Source organism: Haemorhous mexicanus, chromosome 3 (assembly GCF_027477595.1).
Source record: "Haemorhous mexicanus isolate bHaeMex1 chromosome 3, bHaeMex1.pri, whole genome shotgun sequence".
NCBI lineage: Eukaryota > Metazoa > Chordata > Aves > Passeriformes > Fringillidae > Haemorhous > Haemorhous mexicanus.
In genome coordinates, this window is record NC_082343.1 from 84,834,621 (window position 1) to 84,860,144 (window position 25,524).

The 25,524-nt window shown below is 44.2% G+C and overlaps 1 protein-coding gene across 3 annotated transcripts in view; it reads left to right on the top strand.

Moving 5' to 3' along the window:
- Window positions 1–15,931, top strand: part of TENT5A (terminal nucleotidyltransferase 5A) — a 53,298-nt gene extending 37,367 nt beyond the window's left edge. Inside the window, exons 1-3 of one of the 3 annotated variants that reach the window (XM_059842552.1) lie at window positions 8,603–8,725; window positions 9,538–10,045; window positions 11,053–15,931. In XM_059842552.1, coding sequence (XP_059698535.1) covers window positions 9,623–10,045; window positions 11,053–11,832 — 1,203 coding nt within the window. In that variant the 5' untranslated portion in view covers window positions 8,603–8,725; window positions 9,538–9,622 and the 3' untranslated portion in view covers window positions 11,833–15,931. Of the gene's footprint in view, window positions 1–8,602; window positions 8,726–9,169; window positions 9,328–9,537; window positions 10,046–11,052 lie in introns of those variants that run through there. The other 2 variants (XM_059842553.1, XM_059842551.1) reach the window with 2 other exon arrangements.
- Window positions 15,932–25,524: the final 9,593 nt, after the last annotated feature.

Genomic DNA, 25,524 nt, shown 5'->3' on the forward strand with positions numbered 1-25,524 from the left:
ATAGAAAGAGAGCTAAAAGCACTCTGTAGTGCTACAACTAAGAGAGTTTTTGCACTCAGACTTCTAGTCTCTGACCTTTTATCCTTGTGAGGGCTTCACAGTAAGAAAAAGAGCATAAATGTGACAGTTGCCCTTATTTTGGTGTTAATGTTATTTGTGCCGCACTATTTTTATCTACACACAAAGCCAGCTTACGGTTCAGAGCTCAGCTGGGCTATTGCTGAGCTCAGCAGGACTGAGGAGCTGGAGCTGCTGCTCTGAAGAAGAGGCTGCTCCTGCTTCTTGGGAAGGGGGCAGCAGCTAATCTCCAAACTCAGTGGGAGCTGGATGTGGGAGCTGGTCTGGTCATTTCCCAGACAGAGAAAGGCTCCTAGCTCATGGGTCTTGCTGATTTCTGAGATCTTCAAAGGCAGTGAGACCCATGTCTTGGTAGCACAGCTCAGTCAAGACTTCTATGCTCTGGCAACTGCTCCTCAGGGAAGCAACAACTCTCCCATCTGCACAGCAAGAGTTTGTAGTGCTCTCTGAGCTAAAACTGGGTTGCAGCTGCTGCTATGCCACTGCTCATCCCTCCCAGCAGCAAACAGTGCTGGCAATGATCTGGTGGTGCTCAGGAAGGGCTGAAGGAGCCCCAGGGTCCTTGGCTCACATTGCACAAAGACTGGTGGTAACTTGCAGCTGTGGTAGGCAATGGCCCTTGATGCAGCTGATTCCATTTGGCATCCCGCAGGGTCTCAGCAAGAGAACTGGCAGCACAGATTGGAGCCTTCTCCTCATCAGAAGTGGCTCTCTTCCCTTCTACTGAGGTGGTGGCAGGGCATACTGCTACACAATAAGCTGCCTAAGGTACTGATCTGTATAATTTTCACATTCCAGAAGGAAAAATCCTCCATGGGATAAAACATCCTTTTTTTTTTTTTTTTTTTTTGGCACCCATGACATACTTTCCTTTGTAATTAGGAAAAAAAATTTGGTTGTTTTGTTTGGTTTGGTTTTGTTTGTTTGTTTTAATACCCTGCTTTTGCTTTGAAATGTACTTGATAAATTGCCTAGGTCGTTTTTTCTCCGTACTCTGACTAAACACTCGTCTCTGTCATCGCTTTGCTCTTTGAACCTAGTGTACCAAAACAGTGCATGGTATGGAGAAGCAGGTTTTCCTGTGAAAGAAAAGGAGACACATGGAGGAAGAAATGAGTGTTATAGTTGGTGCTGTAGCAAAGTATATCACTGTATTCTTGTTTGTGAGAGCAGTGCAATTCCAAACCAGGTCCTTGCTCCAGCTGCCCTCATTCGCATATAGAGAGCTGAATCATTGGTGGTGGGGAAAGAAGAAGAGATTAGGAAGACAAAAAAAAAAAAAAAAAAAAAAAACCAAAAAAAAACAACAGAAAAGGGACAATTTTGCATGTTTATTAAGATTGAGAATGATGCCTACTGACATCTCACAATTCTGGAAAAGCCAAGGCAGCACCAGGATTCAGGTAAAATGACAGTGCTCACTGGCCCGGCACAGTGGCATTCCATGGGCACCAGCAAAGTTATTGCTTGATAAGATGTCTAACACAAACTGTGGATATCCAGCCATCAGCTGCCCTAGTTATCTCTTGTAAGATGCACAAACAGACTGTGATACTCTCCAGCTCTTTGCTTCTTTGGATGAGTGCTCTCACACCCTTTAGGTCCATTGCTACACAGAGTTTTGGTTGTGTTCTCACTTGCACAGTCCTAATATGTTGGGTTTCATTCTTTCATCTTCATGGCATTTTGATTCTTTGCCTTTAAGCCAAAAATCCATCCAGAGAACTCTAGATAACCAAAATCTGCTCTAGTATGTGTAATGGTTATATATTGGCTCTAAACTAGCACATTTTGCCTCCCTGGGAACAGCTAGAGATCAGCAACCTTATTTAAGAGCAGCCTGCTACCTTCAGCAGACTTGGGTGAGATGAAAAGCCATGTGGGATGACAGCTAAAGAATTCTTATTGTGCCTCTATGCAGGTATTTGTCAGTATTACTTCAACAGGCAGTTTAACAGGGAAAGCATCAGATCTGGAGATTATATTTCACTTTTTTATAGATGCCAAGAATAGCATTCTGGGAATAAGCATGTCATTTCAGTGTACAGCAAATTTCAATGCAAACACTCCTGCTCTGTGTAAACTTGACTTCTGACTAGGAATATAATGCACATTTTTAACAGTGAGGTTAATTGGGTAATAATCTAGACAGAAAGGTGTCCTGACTCCATCAGGAGTCATAGTCCTGGCAGTGAAAGCACTTGGTAAATCAGCATTTATTTTGTAGTGGGTGAAACTACATTATGGCTTTGACTCTGTGAAACCAATTCTGTCTGAATGAACAGTTACCCAATTTCTGTTCCTTCACGTTGGGTATTTTCACTCTTCAGTTTGCTGTTCCAAAAGCAGAACAGCTTGTTTAAATCTGAAATGACAACTTTCTTCATCTCCCCCAAAAATAAGGCGGAATGCTGAAATCCACTGGAGTATTCCCACGTGAGCTTAATGCATTGTAGGGTAAACAAAATATGAAAAAGTAAAGTCAGCATAAAATCCTACAAGTCAGAAGCAAATGGGGTTGCATGAAAGCATGAGTCATGAAGCATTGCAGGGGTGTCTTTCCAATGAGGGTAGAAATACTGAAGCTTTAAACTCTCCTAGATACCAATGAAAAAGTGGCCTCTTATAAGAACCCAAAGCATAAAAAGAAAAAAAAAAAAAAAAAAAAAAGGAAAAAGAAAGTCTTATTCTTGACTTCCATATGACTAGGAATACCTAAGATCTTGTATAGTTCATTTTTATCACATTTCAATCCCAAAGGCCAACATGGGCAAAATCACAACAATAGCTGGGTGTAAAACATAACTGAACCTGAGAGCATGGCTATGTTTTATGCAGGTGACCTAGAGAAAGAGGGTTTGACAGGACCTCACCATCCTGTGCTTTGCAGGCTGGGATGGCTGCCAGCCTGGCATGGAGGAGATGAGAGGTTTGCCATTTCCTCTTCTGTTTCAGCACCAGCTCTGAAAAATCTTACTCTAGAGAAAATGCTGATGGGTTTGTCTAATATAGGTTACTGCAATGTTCTGTTGTATTTAGGCTGTGAATTTCCTAGATGAGGCAGGAATAAGTCTTTTGATAGATGAACCTTTTGGTGCTCTGATCTCTTGACTTGGCCAGTGGCTGTTGCAGCAATGCACATGTTGAATACTACTATTTCATTTAACATGCTCTCATCAGCATTGCAAAAAGTAACTGGCAGGCCCATCAGAAAATTCTAATAATTTGGCCTTCTTCAAACTGCACCTTTTCAAAACATCACAGTATTTAGTCCAACCACTGACTTTTTTCCCAGGATGAGTAAAACATCTTTCCAGTAAAATCTGGCAGAAGGAAAATAAAACTAATAAAAGAGAAGTACTTTGAAAGCACAAAGATTTCTTTTATTTATCTTTGAAAGAATGTTTTCTAATATCTCGGATTTTCATTTTATTCAAAGTACCTTTTGTACTGACTACTCCAGCAGTTGATAATTCTAATACTGATTCCTAGTATTGATTATTCCATCACAAAATATCAAACACAGAAACAAATTTTGGAAATAAATCATTGTGAACTATAGAATATCAAGGTATCAGAAGACTACTCTGTGCATGCATGCATGAGTAAGGCAAAGCCCTTGGATAAAAAAAATTAAATCAGATTTGAATACTTTTGTGAAAAAAAAAAAAAAACAACCAAAGAACCAAACCAAAACAAAAATCCCAAAAAAACAAACAACAACACCACCACCAATAACAAAAATAAAACCCCACCAAAAAACCCCACAACTCCACCAAAAAAAAACCCAAAAAACAACAAGAACAAAAAAGCAAAACCCAAAACAAAAACCAGACTTTGAACTCTGCTTCCACACCCATGCTCAAACTTTGCCCAGACTAGTTCTGAGGAAAGGTATGAATAAATCAAAATTTGGAATGGATTGCAAGTGTTTCTGGTATAGACAACACCTTAAGAGTTTATTTTGAAGGTACTTTATTCTGTGCTATTGACAATAACAGTACTAGTCCATTTGGTACTCAAAGGTATTCCAGCAAGTGTCCATTTACTGTTTTCATGAAACTAATTTTCGGATTCTGTAGGTCTGGTGCAAGTGCGAGGCTGGGCTCCGTTTGAATCTGATGACTTGTGCGAGTTCCCAGGATTTCCCACCCAAGCCAAGTTCTCTGAACTTTTGTCCTGTTGGCTGATGGCTGCTTGAGCTCTGCCCACTCTCTGGTCTGGGGCAGCAAGCAGCAGAGAAGAGCTGTGGCACACTCAGCACCCCGGTGGGTTGCCCAGCCAAGCAGAGGGGTGAGTGGGATGGAGCCAGCAGCTGCCCAGAGCACCTGCCAGCAGCTGCACATGGAGCGATGAGGAGGGAGGGAAAAGCAGCCTGCATTCTCCAGAAATTTGGTATCTGGACCTGAGTTGATACATTCACGTGCTATCTGGGTGGGGAACAACTATGAATATTCTTCAGTCCTATAGCTGCTGTTTCCAGCAAGATAATTGTGTAGCAACACAGTGAATATCATAAAGAAGTTTTCCGGTGATTGCTGCCCAGCAATGTCTTTCCATCTCAACAGAGAACAAAATTTAGGTCAAGATCTCATTTTTAGTGTTTTAGTTGCCGTTGGACTCTGTATGAGATAGGGCGAGCCAGCTGTGCTAAGGCACTTCTGAGCAGAGACAGAAAGAACTGCTGTGCCAGGCCTGGGTGGGAAGCTGCACGGCTGCTGTATCCCGCCAGCATTCCCACTGCAGCCAGGGCTGCCGAGGGGCCCCAGGGCTCCCCTTGCACAGCCTGCTCATCCACACTTGACACACTGCACATTCAGCCACCTGGAAATTGGGGCTCTCGATGTCCATCTTGCTACAGGCTACTGCTTTTTTATTATTCTGAACATCTACTTGCATTTTTAACATTGTCAAAATGATGTAGGGAAAATCAACATGATGGTACCTGCTGTTTGTCTCTCCAGTAGGAATAACTGCTCTTAAAAGAAGGGTTAGGAAAAAAAAAAAAGGGAAGGAGGAATGACATTACCAAACTTTTCATGACACAATTTTGATAAAATTGCATCTTTTTTTCTGAACTCCTTCTGAGGCTGTTTTTTGGAATTCCTAGACTTCTTTGTTCCTGTCAAACCAATCCAGGCTGCTGCTTCTAATGCGTAGTAATGATAGCAGAGTGATGTTTGTTAGGTTTTTAACAAAAAACAAACACCTCTGTCTGAGTTAACACTAGTTTTTGGACTGAAGTAGTTTTTCTGCTCTGAAGTGAATCCCCTGACTGTCTGTAGGTAACACATGTTGGCAGAGCAGCTGTCACACAAACTTAATTTCACTTAGAAAAAACTAAACTGGAAGTTTTGCCCCTGCTGGGCAGCAAACGAGAGCCAATTCCTAGACTAGGCACAGACGAAGAGTCACAGTTTCTGGCTCTTTTTTTTTTTCTGCCAGAAAGAGCATGTTCCTGTTTTAGGCACCACATCTTGGGCAGAAGGGAGGCAGAAAAACTTTACAGTCACAGTTGATGCAGTTCAGTCAATAAATTACTTAAATTCCTAAATTCAGCAGTGCTCACCTGGAGAGTACACTCTCTGCTACATGGCCAAGCTGAATGAAGAGCTCACACTGAGGACTTTATTAGGCAAATATACACAAATGCATACACAAGAAACACATTTATTGCTATTAATTTTCATTTCTTCCACAGCAGAACTGAGAGTAGGGGTGAGATTGAAGGGACTAATTGAAAAATATTGTGCGAATATACAGAAAGACATGATTCACATCACACATCTTGTGTTCCTACTAATTGCTTGGGCAGCACAAACAACCTGAGTGAGTAATACAATCAAAATTCTGTCAAAGAATTACTGCTCACATTGACAATTTAAAACCCCCACCTTTTCCTTCCAAAAGTATGGTTGTCATTAAAGGGACAGCATGTTCATGAGCTGAATCAATGTTTTCATTAGCAGCAGCATTACCAGTATGAGTTGTAATTAGAATAATCTCTGTAACTCATACAAATATTTCTAGATTTCTCATTATGTAATTCACCCTAATTTAATTTCTTGCTACAATTCTTACTGATTTCTCCTGATTTAAAGTGATGTGGGCTTTCACATTCAAGTAGGACAGAGGAGCAAAACATCCATAATGTATATATACCCTAGGTAAAGTACTGTACTGACAGAGTTCTATTTCTCTTCTATTTACACAGTGTATTAAAAAAATATATATGAAATACCCTTTATCTGGTGTCCATTAATTAGGGGAAGAGAAGTGAAAAGGATTGCACATCAGTGCAAATAATTCCTAATCTATACAAAGAGTGCAATGATTACCATCCTCTGCACATTTCTGAACGGAAAAAAAACATAAATGCAGTGATTCTGACTGGAAATTATTTCCTCTCTCCTTTCATTGAGTGGGAGCTGATTTTGCAGCTGCTTACACCAAGAAAGGGAGGTTGAGGTGAGAACAGGGCTTGGCTAGCCCTTCTCCTTTAGCAAAACCCAGCAGTGTAAAGGTCTTCCTTCTGAGATGCATTCACCTTGCCTTTAGTAAATCAGTGTTCTTCACTATGAACTTCTGCCCATTTTTCTTTACAAGTGCGACGTGATAGCAACTTAAAAGAGGTCAAAAGTCACACTTCATGGGGAAATGAAACAAGATAAACACGAAATAGCATTAAATCCTACTGACCAGCATAGTGAATGCACTGGTACATTCTGCAGAATCCAAAATGCTGCTAAAATTTCATTTCAATATGCTGAGAAACACAAGTTAAACAAAATGCTGGTTACTCCCAGACAGGAAATTGTCTCAGTTTCTTGGAGCTGGCCTTGGTTAATATGGGATGAGACTCCAAGCCTGATCTTTGTCCTTGCTCTAGAAATCAGTAATCCAACTGATTACTGATAATGACAATTTGCTTATAAATAAGGTGGTAGTTACCCCTTTTGAAAGATTAAATCGTGTGCCCTGGTGAACTGTGGTTCACCTGAGTGATGCCAGTCTGGGAATGGGGTTATGCTTTAACCTCTCCGAGCTCCCCAAGTGCACAGGGAGAGCAGTGACACCTCAGTGCTGCAGGCAGGCAGCCCCCGTGGTGGGAGCCCCTGCCCTCGGCTGTCACCTGCCTGGGCCTCAGGAGCCCCGGGGAAGACGAGCAGCGCCTCTCTCCTCTGGGGATGTGTGGTCAGTGCGAGGAGATGCTGTTCCTGCACCCAGGGGGAGAGTGGGGGCTCCCTGTGCCCAGCAGCAATAGCCAGTGGCCCAGGCTCCCAGCAGCCAGCTGCAGGCTCCCCCCAACAGGTTCCCCTGCCAGCGGGCCGCTTAGACTGAATATTTATTTTATATAAAGGAATAAACTGGCAAACCTCCTTCAATATGCTGGCAGACGTACAACGTTCTGCTTCTGCTGTTAAGCTGCAGTCCCTTGAACACGTTCGTATTTTAAAAGCTTTCTGCTTTCCTATAACACATTGACAGAGAGCAATACAAACACTTTTATCGGCCCCTGGAGCGGCACGGGGACGGGGCACAGGGCGGAGTCACCCCCGCTCCGTGCGTGCTCCGGCGGGGGGAGCAGGCTCGCGCTGCTGAAGCCAGAGGGAATGCGGACAATGGATCAAAGCCCGGGCCGCCCCCCGCCCCGCGGCAGCCGGCAGGGGGCGCCCTTGCCCCGCGCTGCACCGGCCGGGAGCGCCCCGACGGGGCGGGCGCAGCGCGGCGGGACCCCCGCCCGGCGTGTGGGGTGGGAGGGAGAGTGCCGGCCTCGGGGGTTTCCAAGCAGCCCCATACCTCTTACCCCATCCGGAGCGGGAGAAGATGGGGGGCGCCCTAAAAATGGGGAGAGGGGACGGTAAACGCCGTCGGGCTGTGTCGCCCACCCCCCCTTTTCGGCGAAGTGCTCGGTTGAGGGAGCTGCTCGTCACGTCGTCGAGCTCCCCCATTAGCCCCTCCTGCCGCGCGTCACAAAACTGCGAGCGGTGACGCAACACCGTCCATGACCCCCCCGTGTCCCCCAGCACTGCATCCTTCCGCGCAACCCGCTGTTCATACCGCGCTGGCGTGCGCGGGCTGCGCCCTGGGGTGGTGGCGGTCCCGGGTGCAGCTGCGTGCATCGGGTGTGCGCGCTTAGTCTCTTTTAAACAATACGTATATGTTTTAAATAGTATCTGTCTTGTAATAGTATCGATATACCTATAGTATCTATATGTATTTTAAATAATAACTATGTGTTCGTGTATGTACATAACAGGTGAAAAACAAGCAGATGCATTCATCGTTATTTAAAAGAAAATGCAAATAAAATATATGGGTATGTTTATATAATATTCTTGTCTTCCACGTCATTTTTACGGCTCCGGGGTTACCGAAGTTGTACTCTATAAGCAGTACGCTCCTGTGGAAGGCACCGGTTCCTGCATGGTCTTCGAGACGTCTTTTTCCTCCCGTCGCCGGCGAGGAAGGCGGGCGGGCACGGGGGAAGGGGCCGGGCCGGGGCCGGGCAGGCACGGCGTGATGCCGCTGTGCTGCCGCAGGCGGCTCTGGAAATCTCGGTCAGGAGCCGAGCAGCGCAAACCCCACGGCCCGGGATCCTCGGCATCTGCTTGGAGAGGGGCTCTTGCCAAATTCCGTCGCTCTGGTATGAAGTTTGGCTGAGCCTGGGATGACCGGGAATGTCGGGGGGGTGGGGGGGGGGGGTGTAAAAAGGCAGAGAAAAAAAAAAAAGGGGAATGAATGGCAGCGCGCAGCTGGGTGCCCCTGGGCGCGCATCGAGGCAAGGCAGGAGCGGGAGGGGCCGCGCCCCGTTCGGGGCAGGGAGCGCTGCTGCACTTGTTGCCTCCCCGCAGCCGTGCGGGGGAGGCTGCGCTGCGCTGCGCGGCTCTCCCAGCCCGGGGCGGTGCGGGACGGCCGCGCAGGGCGCTGCGGAGGGCGGGCGGGAGGGCGGCCCGCGGGTGCGCGGGTGTGGGCGGGCCGGGGGCACCGCCGAGGCCGGCCATGCAGATAGAGGGGGCGGGACGCGGGCGCCGTGACTCGGAGCCCCGGAAGCGCGGAGAAACCCCGTATAAAAACTACTGGGGACCTTTCCCGGCCAGAACTACGAAAGCTCCGGAGACGGCGGCAGCCTGCGGCGGCAGCGAGCGGGGCGGCCTCTTGGGCGGTGCGGGGCGGCCTCTCCGTCGGCGCGGGGCGGCCTCTGCCCCGGCGGGAGCGCGGAGAGCGGCGCAAGCAGCGGCGCTGCAGGTCGGGCACCCTCCCTTACCGTGCAGCACCACCTGGCTCCGGGGGGCTTTTTCTCCCCCCACCCCCAATTTTAATTATTTATTTTTTTTAATCTGATCAGTAGGTGTGTCCCCTCGCTTCCCTGCTGAAAGGGATCGCCGCAGGGGAGCGGAGCTCGGGCGCCGGGTGCACGCAGCTGCTGACCGCTCTCTTTTCCTCCTCTTTTGCCAGGCGCGGAGAGAGAGAGGCCCCGGGGGGCCGGTGTGGAGCCGGAGCGGTGCCTGGATCCAGCCCGGGGAGGCGGCGGCCGCTCACCATGGCAGACGATGAGAAGGCCGGCGGGAGTTCCGCGGACGGCGGCGAGAGCGCGCACTGCAACGTGCTGAGCTGGGAGCAAGTGCAGCGTCTGGACCGCATCCTCAGCGAAACCATCCCCATCCACGGCCGCGGTAACTTCCCCACGCTGGCCATGCAGCCTCGGCAGATAGTCAAGGTGGTGCGGAGCCGGCTGGAAGAGAAGGGCATCGGCCTGCGGGACGTGCGGCTGAACGGCTCGGCCGCCAGCCACGTCCTCCACCAGGACAGCGGCCTGGGCTACAAGGACTTGGACCTCATCTTCTGCGCCGACCTCAAAGGAGAAGCCGAATTTCAGACTGTGAAGGACGTGGTCTTGGACTGCCTCTTGGATTTCTTACCCGAGGGGGTGAATAAGGAGAAGATCACGCCTCTCACACTCAAGGTAAACCTGACCTCTGCCCAGACGCCCGGAGCGGGCAGGTGCGAGCGCCTGCCTGCGGGGAGCGGGCACCTTCCCCCTGGGGATGGAGTGGTGCGCTCAGGGACGCAGCTCCCCCCCACACCTCCGCGACCCACGGGAACCCCGAGCGATTTATTCACCCCACGCTTAAAACCGAGGAGGAGTTTACAGTGAAGCGCCCTGACCGGGGCTCTTCAGGATTAATTAGCTTTTTCTCCCTCCCGGTTGATTTGCTGGGAGCGTTGTTTTACCTGGGGCGTGTGCCAGGCGCTGCACACTTCTCTCCCAGCCCGGCTCGGCGGCAGCTCGGTGTGCCGGCCCCGGTTCCCGGGTGCACGGGGAGCGTAGATGGATTTAACATCTGCAAGAAAGAAACCCCGTCTGCAAGGCATGCTTCCAGCTGTGCTAATATGCTCCCCAGTGGGGAGGCATATTCTCTCCTCTAGAAGACACTTCGCTTGAGTTGGTTAGGCTGAATCCAAATCCTTCCAGATTTTTAGAGGGGTTTATTTTTTTAATATGGGACTGATTTATTCAACCTGCACTGGTAGAATAGAGGGGAATGAACATTTGCTAACTTGTTCTTTGGGAAGTAGAGAGATAAGTGAAAACCAATAAATAAGATTTCTTTTTAGATTGTAGTAGTGACCTTCTGCATATGGGTGCAGGCATATTTGGCAGATGTGCCATGGACTTAGTCTGTAGATGTATTTAGAAGTGAGTGAACAAAATAGTGTTGCTGTATGCTTCCCTTGCATGACACGGTCCCAGCAGAACACCCTCCCCTGTCATACCCTTGCAGTGACAGCATTTTGAGCTCTCACATGAAGCACTTGCTCTGTGGTTTGCATCTGCAGGCTCCATGAAATCTTTTAGGAAATACAAATGGGGGGGGGGGGGGGGCGGCTTGGGAGGGGTGAGCAGATGCAGTGAAGGAGAAATTTCTTGGATCTTTGTCTTATTTGCTCATTTTGTCTTTCTGATTACAGGAGGCTTATGTGCAGAAAATGGTAAAAGTATGCAATGATTCAGACCGGTGGAGTCTTATCTCCCTGTCCAACAACAGTGGCAAAAATGTGGAGCTGAAATTTGTAGACTCTCTGAGGCGGCAGTTTGAATTCAGTGTCGATTCCTTTCAAATTAAGCTGGACTCCCTGCTGCTTTTTTATGAGTGCTCAGAGAATCCGATGACTGAAACTTTTCACCCGACTATCATTGGCGAGAGCGTTTATGGGGATTTCCAGGAAGCCTTTGATCACCTCTGCAACAAGATAATTGCCACCAGAAACCCAGAAGAAATCAGAGGAGGTGGTCTTCTGAAGTACTGCAACCTTTTGGTAAGGGGCTTTAGGGCAGCCTCTGAATCTGAGATTAAATCCCTGCAGAGATACATGTGTTCGAGGTTTTTCATTGACTTCTCAGACATTGGCGAACAGCAGAGAAAGCTGGAGTCCTACTTGCAGAACCACTTTGTGGGATTAGAAGACCGCAAGTATGACTATCTCATGACCCTTCACGGTGTGGTGAATGAGAGCACAGTGTGCCTGATGGGACATGAGAGGAGACAGACTCTGAATCTGATCACCATGCTGGCCATCCGGGTCCTAGCCGAGCAAAATATCATCCCCAACGTGGCCAATGTCACCTGCTATTACCAGCCAGCCCCATACGTAGCAGATGCCAACTTCAGCAATTACTATATTGCCCAGGTTCAGACGGTGTTCCCTTGCCAGCAGCACACATACTCTACTTGGCTGCCCTGTAATTAAGAACTGAAATTAGTAGACCCCGTGGAGAGAACTTTTTCTAAGATGTAGGAAGGGGCGACGGGTCCCTCTGAAATGGGGTGTTTTGTGCAATGATGATCTGCTCTAGTTTTCAAGCTTGGGACAAGCTTGTGATTCTTCTAATACTTAATGGGAGCACGATCAAGAAAGAACCCCAAAATAATTGGATCCTACCCCAGAGCACAAGAGGCCTGTCATTAAAAGCAACCAGCTTCCCCTGAAATAAGTGAGGGAGGAATGCTTGATGACAATATGGGTTGGCAATATCTGCTCCCATAGCTTTGGCATAGAGAAGGTGGGAAAGCCTTATTCTCTTTTATTTTTATTCTTACTCTAGAATGGGATCTGCAAAAGGGAGAATATGAAAGAAACAAAACAAAACAAAAAAAAAAAAACAACAAAAGAAAAAACTTCACAAAAAACAGTTCTATATATATTCAGGAGTTAAAAGTTAGAGGCATAAAGCAGAGATAAGCTGAATAAAGTTGTATATTGGAATTACTGCATTTGGGGCTTGCAGCAAGTGCCGTCTATGGATTGACCATGTAGAATGTATAGCTTGCTTGACTAGAATGCTTTACCAGAAACAGCTTGCTCCAAATGAACAGTAGTGGATTGGTACAGTTATAGAAACAGAAACACGTACGATGACAAAGTCCATTATTTCCAGCTGTGTGCATGCCTCACATTTTAAAAATGTGAGAATGCTGGAAAACCAGCTGTGGCAAGAAGTATATACTTAAGGACCAAAGATTTCACAAAAAAGTTATCCAAGCAAAGAAGATACAGTAGAGTATATATATATAAATATATATATATGTAAAAGGAGATGTTCCTATATTTGTACACACCAATAGTAATCAAAAGTGCCTGATGCCTTCATAAAATTTGAAGTGAGAAAAAAAAAATATAGTTTTGTGGTTTAACCATGCATTTTGTTTTATCAGGGACACAAGGATAAAAAAAAAGCAAACCAACCCATAAGCTTGTGAATAAGTGGTGGAGGAAATGCCCTATTTTTTTGTTTTTTTTCTTGGCAAATACCTGTATAGAGTTAATGTTTTGTCGGTGTGCTATTATCCTAGGTACGTGTGTGTATGTGTGTATATATGTTTGTGTGTGTATATATGTACATGTTATTGGTGTATATCTATATATATACACACACAATATATATTAATGTGGTCTAGGAAAATGTAGCAATTAAGGAATGTTTAAATAAAGTACTACTCGTTTTCCAGTTTGCAACAGGATGTCATAGGACAGTGGGCACTTTGCAGTGAAATTTTAACCCACACCTGAGAAATTTGGAGTAAATGAACCAGTCAGGATTAAGGTGGGATTCAGATAATGTCTTTGGTTGCAAGAACAGGGATTACAGTAATTCAGTGGGTTGCTTGTGAGCCATAATAATTCCACAGATGGAGAAACATATGACTAGCTGATTTTTTTAACTGTTTTGTACTGTAATGCCATTTTGACATTTAACCCACTAATATTGTGACTGCATACCTCCATGATGTGTAATTTCAGTGGAACGTGGATCAAAGATAGGTTTATTTAAACCCCCTGACAGCTAAAGAATATTGTATTAGTTGGTAATTTGAACACTAATTGTTAATATTTAAAGGAGTATTTTTAATAGAATGCATTATGCATTCCAGGACCACTAGAATTTAGCAAATGTGAAATGAACCCTTTTTAAGAGTGTTGCACGATTGCTGAAAATTATATTTTATATATATATTATATATATATATATTTTTATGCAAATATTAAACATCTTTGATCTGGTTGTCACACTGCATTTACAATTTTAGTACTGTACTTTATTTAAATGGAATCACTTTACATTGGAACAATAGCTATTCACTTTCATTTCCTCTCCCGAAAGACTGGCAGGGGGGAAAAAACCAACCTCCTCCGCTGCTGTTTTCACTTCAGTGCCATCTCTGAAGGTGTTAAATTCTTTGTTGTGCTTTGAAAACCTAATGACTGAGTGACACTTGACTCTGATAGTTTGCTTTTTCTTTCTGAGGGGGGAGAAAAAAAAAAAAGGGAATTCAGTCTTTTGAAGGAAATCCGTCTGTGCCCTGCCTGGTCACAGGCACGGTCTGGCGTTGGAGACAGGGGCAGAGAGAGGGAGAGGACTCGTGTCCTGGCAGTGTATTTTCCCTATGGAGTGAGTAAGGTACATCTATTTTTGTCGCGCTTTGTACTTTTCACTCTGCAGGCACTTTAATAGGAACCCGATTTGTTTACTGAAGCACCTTCCCTGCGAGTCCTTCAGAAAACTTAAAAGCTGGTCCATTGCCATTGCTAGCATTGACGTGCAGACCTTGTCCCCACCTTCCCTTCCTTTGGTGCTGGCTCCTGGTCCCAGCGAGGTTCCCAGCCTCCAGCCCCCTGGAGGCTCCAGGCTGGGTGCTCCTGGCTCCCCGTGCCTCCCGCTCCTGGTTTGCTAGCGGAAGCAAGGGGAGGGCTGGGGAAATAGGATCAGCTGGTAATGTGGTATGTCTTCTCTCCCGCAACTATTTGTGGCAAATAAATGACTCATCCTCTCTTTAAAAGGGTTTGAGAATCTATAGCTGTGCCACAACCACAGAATGCTGATAATACATGATACAGTGCTGTTTTTCCTTTGAAGGACCCTTTAATTTTGCTGTTGCTTGAAAGAAAGTTTTGAATTACTTCCTCTCGGCTCAAATCTAAATGTGGGTTGGGTCTTTTTTTTGATTGACAGCAGCTAGTTACCTTGTAGTGCATACAGCAGGGCTCTGAGCTAAACTGCACCTTTTGGCATTTGCATTTTGATACATATATAATATGTTTTTATATATATTATATAGGTATTCTAGATCTGTTTTGCATATGTTAATGATGAAGTGGTGGAACTGGTGGAGCTTTGTTTTATTTGTGACTGGTGGCTTAAAATGTGCCTGGTGTTAGAGGTGGGAAGAAGGCATGAGTTCAGGCCAAGAGTAAAATAAGAACCCCTTTTCAAAGCTGGTTTATTTCTGTGGTTTGCACACCTTTCCCTCCATAAAGTCTGACTTCTTTTTAACTGTTTTTTCCCCTCCTGTTCAGCACACTGGTACTTTTAAAGTTAATGACCGTGTTCTTGCTTTGTAGACTTGATCTGTCCCATCCAATCAGCCGTAAGGTTAGAGCTTGTGCTACAGAAGACAGTGCCCCTTTTAAAGAGCTGAACTGATTAAAGACATTGACCTGATTACAGTAAAACTGTTTGTGCCACCGCTGAATTTCCTGCTAACCAACAGGGCGCTAAACTTGGTTAAATGTAACGATCGTGAAACAACCAAGAGCTTTTAAATGGGATTTTTCTTCTTTTTCTTTTTTCTTAGACGTAGCTGTCCTCTCAAATGCAAGAACATTTCTCCTAAAAATAGAAGGGCAATTAGAAGACCAAAAAGATGATATTTTTCTAGTTTCTTGTATTGCACTTAAAATATTTTTTATCTTGCACAAAGGCCTTCACACAAATCCTCCAAACAGCTCTTACTAAATGCTTGGTTTGCATCACATCAGAAGCTCCTACCAGTTCAAAAAAGGCGCTTTTTTAATTGAGAAAATGAAGTGTGTTAGATAAAACTGCACAGAAAAGGAAAAATTGTATTTGCATATTCAGCTCCTATTTGAATATATTCTTTTGTATGGTTTTCTTTATGCAGAGAATTTCCCTTGCAAGAAAGAAAATCACTGTACTGTTTTGCTGTTGTAATAGTGGTTTGCTAACAAAATAAATAGTAAAAAAAAAATGGCCTGCAAATTTCAAGACATCTTGGCTAAAGGCACTGCAGGCTCCTGCAGTCTGTAGGAGTCTGTGCAGATTTGCTTTCCCTCAAATTTCCTTACAACTGTTGCCTTCTGCAAGGCATCCTGTTGCAGCAAACTGCTCCTTGGATTGCTCTTTTGGAACATTTTGACTATAGGCTTTGTCACAGACAGAAAAAGAGCTGATGGAAAACAGACTCTAGAGGGAACAGATTGTGAATTTTGTTTACAGCATCCAATATTTGGATTTTTTTGTAAATAAAAAGAAGTTATTTTTTTCTATTGATTTGTGTCTGCTGTCTTCCATGTCTGAAATAGCTCTGGCCTGCTCCTACTGAATACCAAGTTTGCTTTCATTAAAAGAGGACAAGGGCAGCACTTTTCTGAGAAGAGTAGCATTCGGCTGCTTTCCGATTGGAGCACAGAACATTTTGAAAAGCCCTGCCTCGTGCCAGCTGAGTTTGGCTGGCTCTACTCAGCTGCAGAGGAACCTCCCCAGCCACTGCCAAAAATACGCACTCCAGCACCAGTTGGGCCGTGCAAATGGTCCGAAACACGAAGAGGAAACAGCTCCATGGCAACCCCACGCCCTCACTGCCCTGCCAGGGAAGGTCACGGGACCGGGCATTTGTGACTGTGGCTGTGATCAGTGCACCACAAACCACCATGCTGGCAGGAGTGTGGGGGTCCTGATGTCCTTGGGGGATATTTGGTAGGGGCTGATGTCGCCACCTTGCCGTTTTGGTGTGTCAGGGGGGCAATGGTGCGCTGCTGCCTGGGGTGCTGCAGGTCCTGAAGCTTGGGGTGCTGCTGGAGAGAAGGGATGCACATGCCTCATTGATTCAGCAGCTGAATCAGTCCACTTCTTCCTGCAGATTCAATGTTTACTCTTCTTCCCTACCCTACAATGCTGCCCTTGTCAGCTGAGGTATTTTCTGTTTTCTATGTTTATGGGAGAGATGCCTCAGTAATGAAGGCTAATTTCCTCAAAAAGCACTTCAAGGGGATATAAAATATTAATTTACAATGCTTGTGGCAATACTTTTTCAGCCATGGTGCCTCAGACTGACCCAAATTTGAAAAATATTGGCTAAGAGTCTGCAGTATGTAGCTCTTACTAGACTCATTCATATACTGTGCTGGTCTTGGAGGTTTCAAACTGGCTCAGTGAGAGTGTGAATATGCTTATTATAATGATGAGTGAACCTGCATTCCTCTGCAAAAAAAAAACCCAACCAAACAAGTTGGTGGGATTGCTCCTTTTTCCAGGCATAGAAGCAGCCCCCTTGCTGAATGCTAGGTGCTTTCTGCATAGTACCTCTTTTGAAATCATCCTGGCCAGGAGGGGGAAATGCACTCAGCATCCCTGCCTGTACAACATCGTCTTTCCTCCCATGTTACTGCCAGAAAAAGGAGGGGCATGTGGCCTACCCTTTCCTCCTGTTAACTTGCTCAGTTAGGGAATATTTCAGGCAGTTTGACAAAGGCAGCTACCCAAAGACAGATGAAAACTGGGGGGACTGGAAATCATCTAAATCTATATGCCTTTGTTTGTATCTCAAAGTCAAAGCCCAGATGGATTCTCTTATACTTGGGAGTGAGTTAATTCCCATTTCTCTGCTTAAATTTGGGGGGATTATTTGAGGAGCCAGTTGAGTGGAGCATTGTGAGTCCTCTTTCCCAAACTGAGGAGTGTGATGCAGACACAGCCAGCTGAATGCTCGCTTCAGGATGTTGTGATTTTCTGGAGGGAGGAAGCAGTCAATACTGAAGAGGAGGGAGGGCAAAAGCAAAGTGGGACAGTGGAAATCACCTGAACAACAACACCGTGGAAAGCTGGAGGACACACTGATAGGTTACAGTAGGAGAGGAGAAATAGCCCAAATCTTTAACTTTTGCTCACCCTGCTAAAATAAGTCAGATCAGAGAAGCTGTCACTTATCAAGATAAGTTACAGTCTGCGGTTTTCCTTGGCTGCAGCAGCACATATTTATTTTATTGCCATAAAAAAAATTACGCAGGAACCTCTTTACTCAGGAATGAAACTGTGTTTCTAGTTTTTATAGAATGATTTAGGTTGGAAAGACCTTTAAGATCATCAAGTCCAACTGTTTACCCATCACCACCAAGGCCATCATGAAATCATGTCCCTAAGTACTACATCTGCTTATCTTTAAATACCTCCGGAGACGGTGACCATGCTTCCTAGGGCAGCGTGTTCCAATGCTTGACAACTTTTTTGGTGAAGGAATTTCTTCCTAATATCCAGCCTAAACTCCCCTGGTGCAACTTGAGGGCATTTGCTCTTGTCTGTGAAACCTCTGCAGAGAGTTTTGTAGAAGTTGTACGCACCTTTTCCCCAAATGTTTGTGTAGATCTAGTCATGCCTTCCTGAAGCTGCCACCAAGCAACCTCCTCCCTTTTATTTATGTGTTTTTAGTAAAATTCAGTGCATGTGGCTATGTGAACTTAGGTAAAGCACAGCTATATGCTGTTGCATTGAAGCTGGTGTAGTTTTGCAGCAATGCCCTGAATATCTATAGATGTGTGTCAGGATGTCTGCAGTGGCACTCAAGTCTGCACAAGGATCAAGAGCACAAAATTGAAATCTGTACATTAGAGAAGAAATATTCACTATTCAGAAGCCTGATAAGCCATCATGAACAGATTCCTACTTACTCACATAGCTTTAGGCTATCCAGAGAGTGTGTTTTGTGGATACAAAATTTCACTATTTTATGTGGCTGTTGCACCTAGGTGTACTTGCCAGAAAATTTTCTTTTTTCATTGTTTGGGAAAAACAGCTGAACAGCTATGTCCTAAATGCACACCTAAATATTGGGCACACAACATGGATATTCCCCATGCTGAAAACATTCCCATAATGGCTTTGAGGGCATAAATTGTTGTTTTTTAAGAGGACATTGTTCTTAAACATACTTTTTCTTCTGTTGGACTTAGGGATGAAAATGTTTTATGAGTGAACAACTCTCTTTAGTTAAATTTTCTTCTTGAAAATGGAGACATCCAGAACTGCCAGCAGTTTTAAAAAATGGAACTCTCTTGTATCCAGCCTAATCAGGCTCTCTTCTCTGGAGTTCCTCCCTTAGGGGCTGTAGAACAGTGTCCCTTCTAAAGTCACAGTTAAATACAGTAGACAGTGAATGTGCTTTGGAGATGTCCAGCTCATCTTTGTCTGTGTGTGTATGTGGTCACCTCTATACAGTGTGAACAAAGATGATGAGGAGTGCCTGGAGCAGGAAGAAGGGCATTCCTGAGGGAATGGCTCTGTACATGGCTCTGCGATAGTTTTCTCTCGGAATGTGTTCCTTAGTAAATGTGTGCTTGAAGAGGATTCACATGTCTGCAGTAACTGCATGGCTGTTGTTTTAACTGTGACTCCCTTTCTTGGCTTATTCCCTCAATCCAAGACATCTCTGGAGTTCCTACAGTACATTCTGATGTGGAACAGTAATTGCCAGGAAACCTTTCTGTAATCACAACCAATCTTAATTGAACTAACACTTTGAGGAAAAGAGAAAGCCGTGGTCCTTTTGCTTTTTAATCTTTTGTCCTTGAGCGGTTTCTCACAGTTTCACTTCTGCATTGCTGTTCTCTGCTTACTTTTCTGCTGCCTTCTCATCCTGATTCTTGCACAAGAAGGAGGGATCAGCACCACATGCTTCTCTTCAGACTGTCAGTAATTCTGCTGGTCTCTGGTGTTTGAGACCCACTGATGTAAGGTGGGTGCTAGATGGGTCATTAGGTGAGGTTCAGCAAAAGGAGTGGAATATCTGTGCAACCACGTGTCCTGGCTATCTTGTGAAATGCTCTTCAGAAATATTTGAAGCCAAGCTGTGCACTTGCAGATCTTCATGAAAGGGGAATTATTCATACAGCCTTATACAGTTACTTGAACTTCCCAAGAAGTGCAGAATAACAGTTAAATTAATTCAAAATTTAGTAAAACAACAATTATGGTTAAATCAGGGGGAAAATGCACTACAAGGCACTTATTAAAATGTCAGCATGCAAACTAGTAAGGGAAGTTCTTTCTTAGTATAAAATACTTCCTTGACTGTATTGTTTGGGTTTCAGCAGGCTATTATGCACTTTGCAAACCAGGCACTTGGATTTGGGTTAAATTACCCACTGAAGAAGGGTTTGCATATCTCATTCCTCACCTCAGTCTTTGTTGTTTGGGAAGCAACAAATACATGATTGGGGTCTGCTTTGCAAGAGTAGTGCAAACTGTGACTTGACTGATTTATGTAAGTGCTGTTTATAAGTAAAACCGCATAAATGTCAGCCAGTGGCAGAAGTGAAACCAAGAGTTTGGACTTCCTTCTCACCAGCTGTGAACAGTTCTTTTGCATTTTTTATGGAACTATAAAATTGAATGGTGCATCTTCTGTAGATGGAGCTTTCTGACATGCTTTTAATTTCTTCCCAACCCTCTGTCACCAATAATGTAAAATATTTAAGGCTGTATGTTCTAGTCTGGCAAAACCATTCCTGACTGGTTTTGCTGAAGTCATGGACCACTGTGGGGTCACACAGAGGCATTTGTGCTGTGTGCTAGATGGTTTGTAAGCAGCATCTCCTTTGCTGCAGCCATCATAACTCTTTACATATGCCACACTTCAAAAAGCTATTTAAGTCACAGAAGTCTCAAGAACTTGAAACTAATCAGTTTTCCTCCAAGCCTAAACCCAGTCAGCCCCAAATTTGTCACCAGGGTCTTACGGACACAGCTTGCCACATGCCATTCTCTGCCCCCAGGAAGAATATCTGTACCTGATGATTACAGCATCTACCTTGCATCAGGCTATTGCTGTTGCTCTTATGAAGACAATGCATTTGGCAGCAGAGACTCTGCAGAGCTGCACTGACAACCATCCCAAAGGTAATCTACTAAGAAGAGAGAAAAAACAACTCCCAATTCTGGTAGGCACTACTGTCAGTGTTTCTGAGAAATGCACACACAGTATGGGCTCAATGCTGAACATGCTACATTTGTTTTGTGGAGTTCTGTGGGTAGACACATTTCCCACAGATCACCTGTTGCATCACTTGCATTTTAGTTGTCATGGGTGCATGTGATTGACCAATGCACATGGAAGTGCTCTTTAAACTCTGCTCTTTGACTGCTCAGAGGGTATTCTCTAAAGCAGAAAGGTACTCAGCAGATATTGTTGACTGCTAAAAGCTCTATCTTTGGTGTCAAGACATTTTCATTATAGCCTTCCCTGTGAGATGAAGAGTTTTCATCATCACAGAAATGCCCTCCCACAGCAGTGGGAACATCCATGAGTGACAGGAAGCATCTGATGAAATTCCAGCCAATGCATCAGACACCTAAGCAGAAGCTGTGGGGTCAATAGATTTTTCCTTTGGCTTTAGCCAGTCTTTGTGTGCAGCAGTAGCAGCTGCCTCAGTGCTTGAGGAGGCATGTGGGGAACATACAACACAGATTTGGTAGCTGAGCTTGACCTGAGCATTACTTGCTACTTCTTTGTTGTCGACTGTTTGTTCTGCAGTAACAATCAAAGGGCATGACCAGGTTAGGACCCACTGTACCAGGCACTGTGCAAACACCCCTGTGCAGGTCCTGTCCCTTAGAGCTTCTCTGCCTGGAGATTTCAATGAGCTTATTTTTTAGCTGTCTCACAGTAAGTCAACTCATTTGCTTAAGGCAGGCTCTTGCTTTTTTAAGGAAGGGAATATAACTTGCAAAAATTGTTACCAAAGAGGCAATTTTCATGAAATATTATGGAATTCTGTAATTTTTTTCACCTGCTAAGTCTGTCGTGTCATAATCTCAGCTTGCCTTCATGAATAACTGAACTCAGTTTTTCTCTTAAAAGGCTGTGTACTCGATGTGATACGTTTTTGTCAGAGACCTGAAATGAGTTCTATAGTCAATGCAGACACAGGTGCATTTCTCTTCCCTCCATCTTGAATTTCAATTACTTCAGGAGGTGAAATGAAACCACTGTGGAGTAGTGTGCAGGAACATTAAATGACTGCAAAACCACAACCAGCAAACCTGCTGAAGAAACTGAGCCCAAAATTGGAATGTCTTCAAACTGAGCTTCCCCCAAATGAGTGGATGTCCTGACTGGGCTTATTGCTTTTTATTTGTGTAAAGGTGATACCATTCTTTTTCTTTTAGGCTGGCCACCAGACAAATGCATGAGGGTACAGGAATTTCCTTAACAAGTAAAGATTGATCACTTTGCAGGACTGCCTGCACCAGTCAGCTGGTGAAGCCACATCCCCATAATACTCACTGTCATAAATCTACAATGTTCCAGGTTTAAACTGATTGAAGAGAATCATTATCCTGGGACACAGTTTCCCTGAATGCATATTGCTTCCTGAATATATCAAATTGCAGTGTTTGGAAAATTTTGAAGTGTTAAGCCATTTCTAGCAAAAGTTGCAAGAAAGAAAGTTTAGTTATGGAAGACCATTGCATATAATGAGCTGAAGGGAAGGGGAACCTAATAACAGTCCTTTCTGTAATTCAATAAAATATTTGCAACTCAGCTGTAAGTCTGTGACTATGGCAGTTCCCACAAGAGCTGTGGACTGTGGTCATGGTGTAGTCTGTGTTTTCATCATCATTCCCTGTTTTCAGGGTTTATATTTCAGCTGTAAAACACCCATCACAAATTAAGTGAGTCCACATATGGCTTAAACCCACAAAAGGCAAGAAATTCAGACTTAGGTCTGGACTCTGCACTGTGTCATGCTGCCAGCTGGGAGAAGTGGTAGCATGTGGGCAATCTCCTCCATGCAGCTCTTATAGTAGCTGCCTAATAGGAGTATTTCTAAATATATAATCCACCCCTTCCACCCCAAAGTTTAGTGCCATGCATTACCAAAAGTTTGGTTCATGGCTCTGGTGTTCTGATAAACATTAGTGGGCATTTTCCATGAAAGCTTGGCATTAAATAAAGGAACTTATTCAAATATGAACTGTATTTACTTTCTGAAAGTCACATGGACTTCTAAATGAATCAATTTGTTAAGTATCGTTTAAATACCATGCCAAGAAAGACCAGAAGGACAACCTTTTTCTTGAAAAAGTATTTCAAATATGGCTCATTTTAGTTGTGCAACAGACAGAGACTTTCTTGTTTGGAAAGGTTAAGCTAAGACCTATTTATTTTGCACCAATAATTTTGGATCCAGCTTTTCCTAAGCATAGTAAAAGCAAAAATTGGCAACAAATCTAAACAAAAATCCCACAGACTTTTTTGGGAAGCAGCTGCTTCACAAATCAGAGCCAGTCCACTATAGAGAATATCCTTCTCTCACTGGTCCAAGCTGACTTTCCCAAAGACCAGGGACAGCTCATGGCTCAGACTCCCGACATAGAAGGAGGCTAATGTCATTTCTTCTCTCTTCTTTGGACAGATGAGAGAAAAATCACTGCAGGGGCTGGTGAAGGCCTTCTGCCCCGTTCCCTTGAATTGGAAGGAGGCCTGCAATAGAAAGTACAACTTACTATTTTGTTCTTCTCATCACCCCAGAGCTTTGTGGGAAGAATCCATCCTCAGTTTCCACAGCTAAAGGGTCACCACGCTGTTGGCCTTGACCTGTGCAGTAGCCATGGTGTACAGCTAGTTTGTTGGGTGTGAACCAGGGGAAAAGTGACTTATGAGATCCTTTTTCAATAGATCTGGATTCTGCCAATTTTCTTTTTACTAAGAAGAGCTGAATTTTGACGGTGCTGTAGGAAGAAATGTGTTAACTTGAGGGGAATCCAGGATATGGGATTTCCTACACTGCTTATGATGGGATCTGAGCTGGCCAGGGTTTTCAGGCAAGCCTGCCTGGGCTCTTTTCTTATACTGAACATACAAGAGACTATAGCTCATTATGTGGCCCACACATCGCTCCAGCAGCTGCCCCCGTGGCGGGTCATGTTTCTCTCAGGCTGTTGTGATTTTGGATATAGTGACCAGAGCAATTCAAACACACCTTCTCACATCTTTGCACCCCGTTAGGGACTTGAAATAAAAAAGAACATGCCCTGGCGTGCAGGGAAAGAGGGCAAGGGAAATGGTGGTGGGCTGCCATGATGCAGAGCTGAGGGTCTCAGATACCATGGAGAGCAGCCCTGTTGTGGCTGACCCATGACAGGAGTAGAGATGGTGAGTAAGTTGAGAGCTCAATCAGGACAGGACTTTTTGGCTCTGGGACAAAACCACAGAATGCAGATGGGCACAGAAAGTAGCTTAGGTTAGCATTGAAATGAAAATTAATGGAAGGGATAGAAGATGCAGAAAATTGGTACTGAAACAGTGGATTTGAAGATAATTAAACAATTCACTTTTTCTGTCTTAGCTTCATTTGAGACATTTTATTATGTCTTAAACAGAACAGATAATTTAATTGTAATTTATTTTATTATTTTTAAATATGCTTTTTATGCTATTTTAAAAACTTCAATGTAGAAATAAAATTGTGATTTCCCAACTATGATTATATTAATTCTTATGACATTTTGTAGTCTAAGTATTTATCTCAAGTTGTGGGCAAAACTTATTTTGAAATAGCAATTTTTTCTGACAGCAAGTGCATTTGTATATGCATGCACACATGTGGCAGTAAGAATATAAAGATTGGATTATGCCTTTTAAGGCTTTTGTTTCTGCTTTTAATTATATGATTTAAAGAGCAACCTAACTAAGGCCTATTCAGCTGTAGTTCAGTGGCTTCTGTGCAAAGGCTTTTCACTGGTTGTCTCATGCTCAAAAGAAGGAAGCATGTGCTAACAAAGCTTTCTGTAGAGAGACTTCCTCTGCTTATCACCAAAAACTGCAGAGTTAGCACATATAGCCTTTCCCACCTCTGAGGGGAAGAGTCCCAGGAGGACTATGAGAGAAAACCCTCTGTAAAGTTTCTTTGCTGTTCAGTCACTTTCAATTTACCTAGAAAACCATAAAACACAATTGAGTTCATACATCTGATGGCAAACCTAGAGCAAGCGTGTGTTCCTCATTAATCTCTTATGGCCTAAACTTCCTCCTTATTTTGTCCTCATATATTCTTTCTGTTTATTTCCTCATTAATCTCCAGTGGCCTTCCTTTTTGCAGCAGGATGCCTGCATGAAATGCTTTTCTTCCTTCTCTGCTAAATCCTAGAGTTTTGACACTAAAATTTAATTTTATGTGTCAAGTTGATTTTTTTCCCCAATGTGTCTTTCATTCATAAACCTTTGGTTATTTATTTTTAAGGGGAAAACCCTCAAACAAACCTCAAAGAGGAAAAATATACTTCCAATAAATAATCTGGCCCTGCTGCTGTAAGAGAAAGTTAATCCTCACAACCATTATTATGTCTTCAGATTTTTTCTCTGACATTTATTAACTTCTTATGGAAGGCAGGGGGGATGTCTTTCCCCAGCAGACACTTCCCAGCTTGCTTTACAGGCCTCTGAGTTTTGGCAATGATCCACAAAACGATGTCTGCTGTCACAAAGACCACATCAGGATTTTTAGCTTCCTAGCAAGAAATCATTGTGTCTGTGGAGCGTTACCAAAGAAGTGGCAAAGATTTTGGCCTCCTCCCTCATGATGCTGTAGACCTGCTGTGGACCAGGTTATTTTCCCCACTGATAAGCCATGTGATTTGGGGAGTGTGCAGAAACCACATCAAACATTGAAAGCGCCTAGAAGTATCCAGTGTGACTGTTGGATAGCTCAGCTCCTCCCAGCGATCACAGCCAGTTGTTGGGAATCTGCTGGAGTGCAGCAGGGTGGTGGGGAGGTAAAGCAGCAAAGGGCCTTTATATCATCTGTTTCTACACCTGAGGGTGCTCAGGGTGCATCTCTAAAACTCTCAGTCCATATGATCCCCTTAGC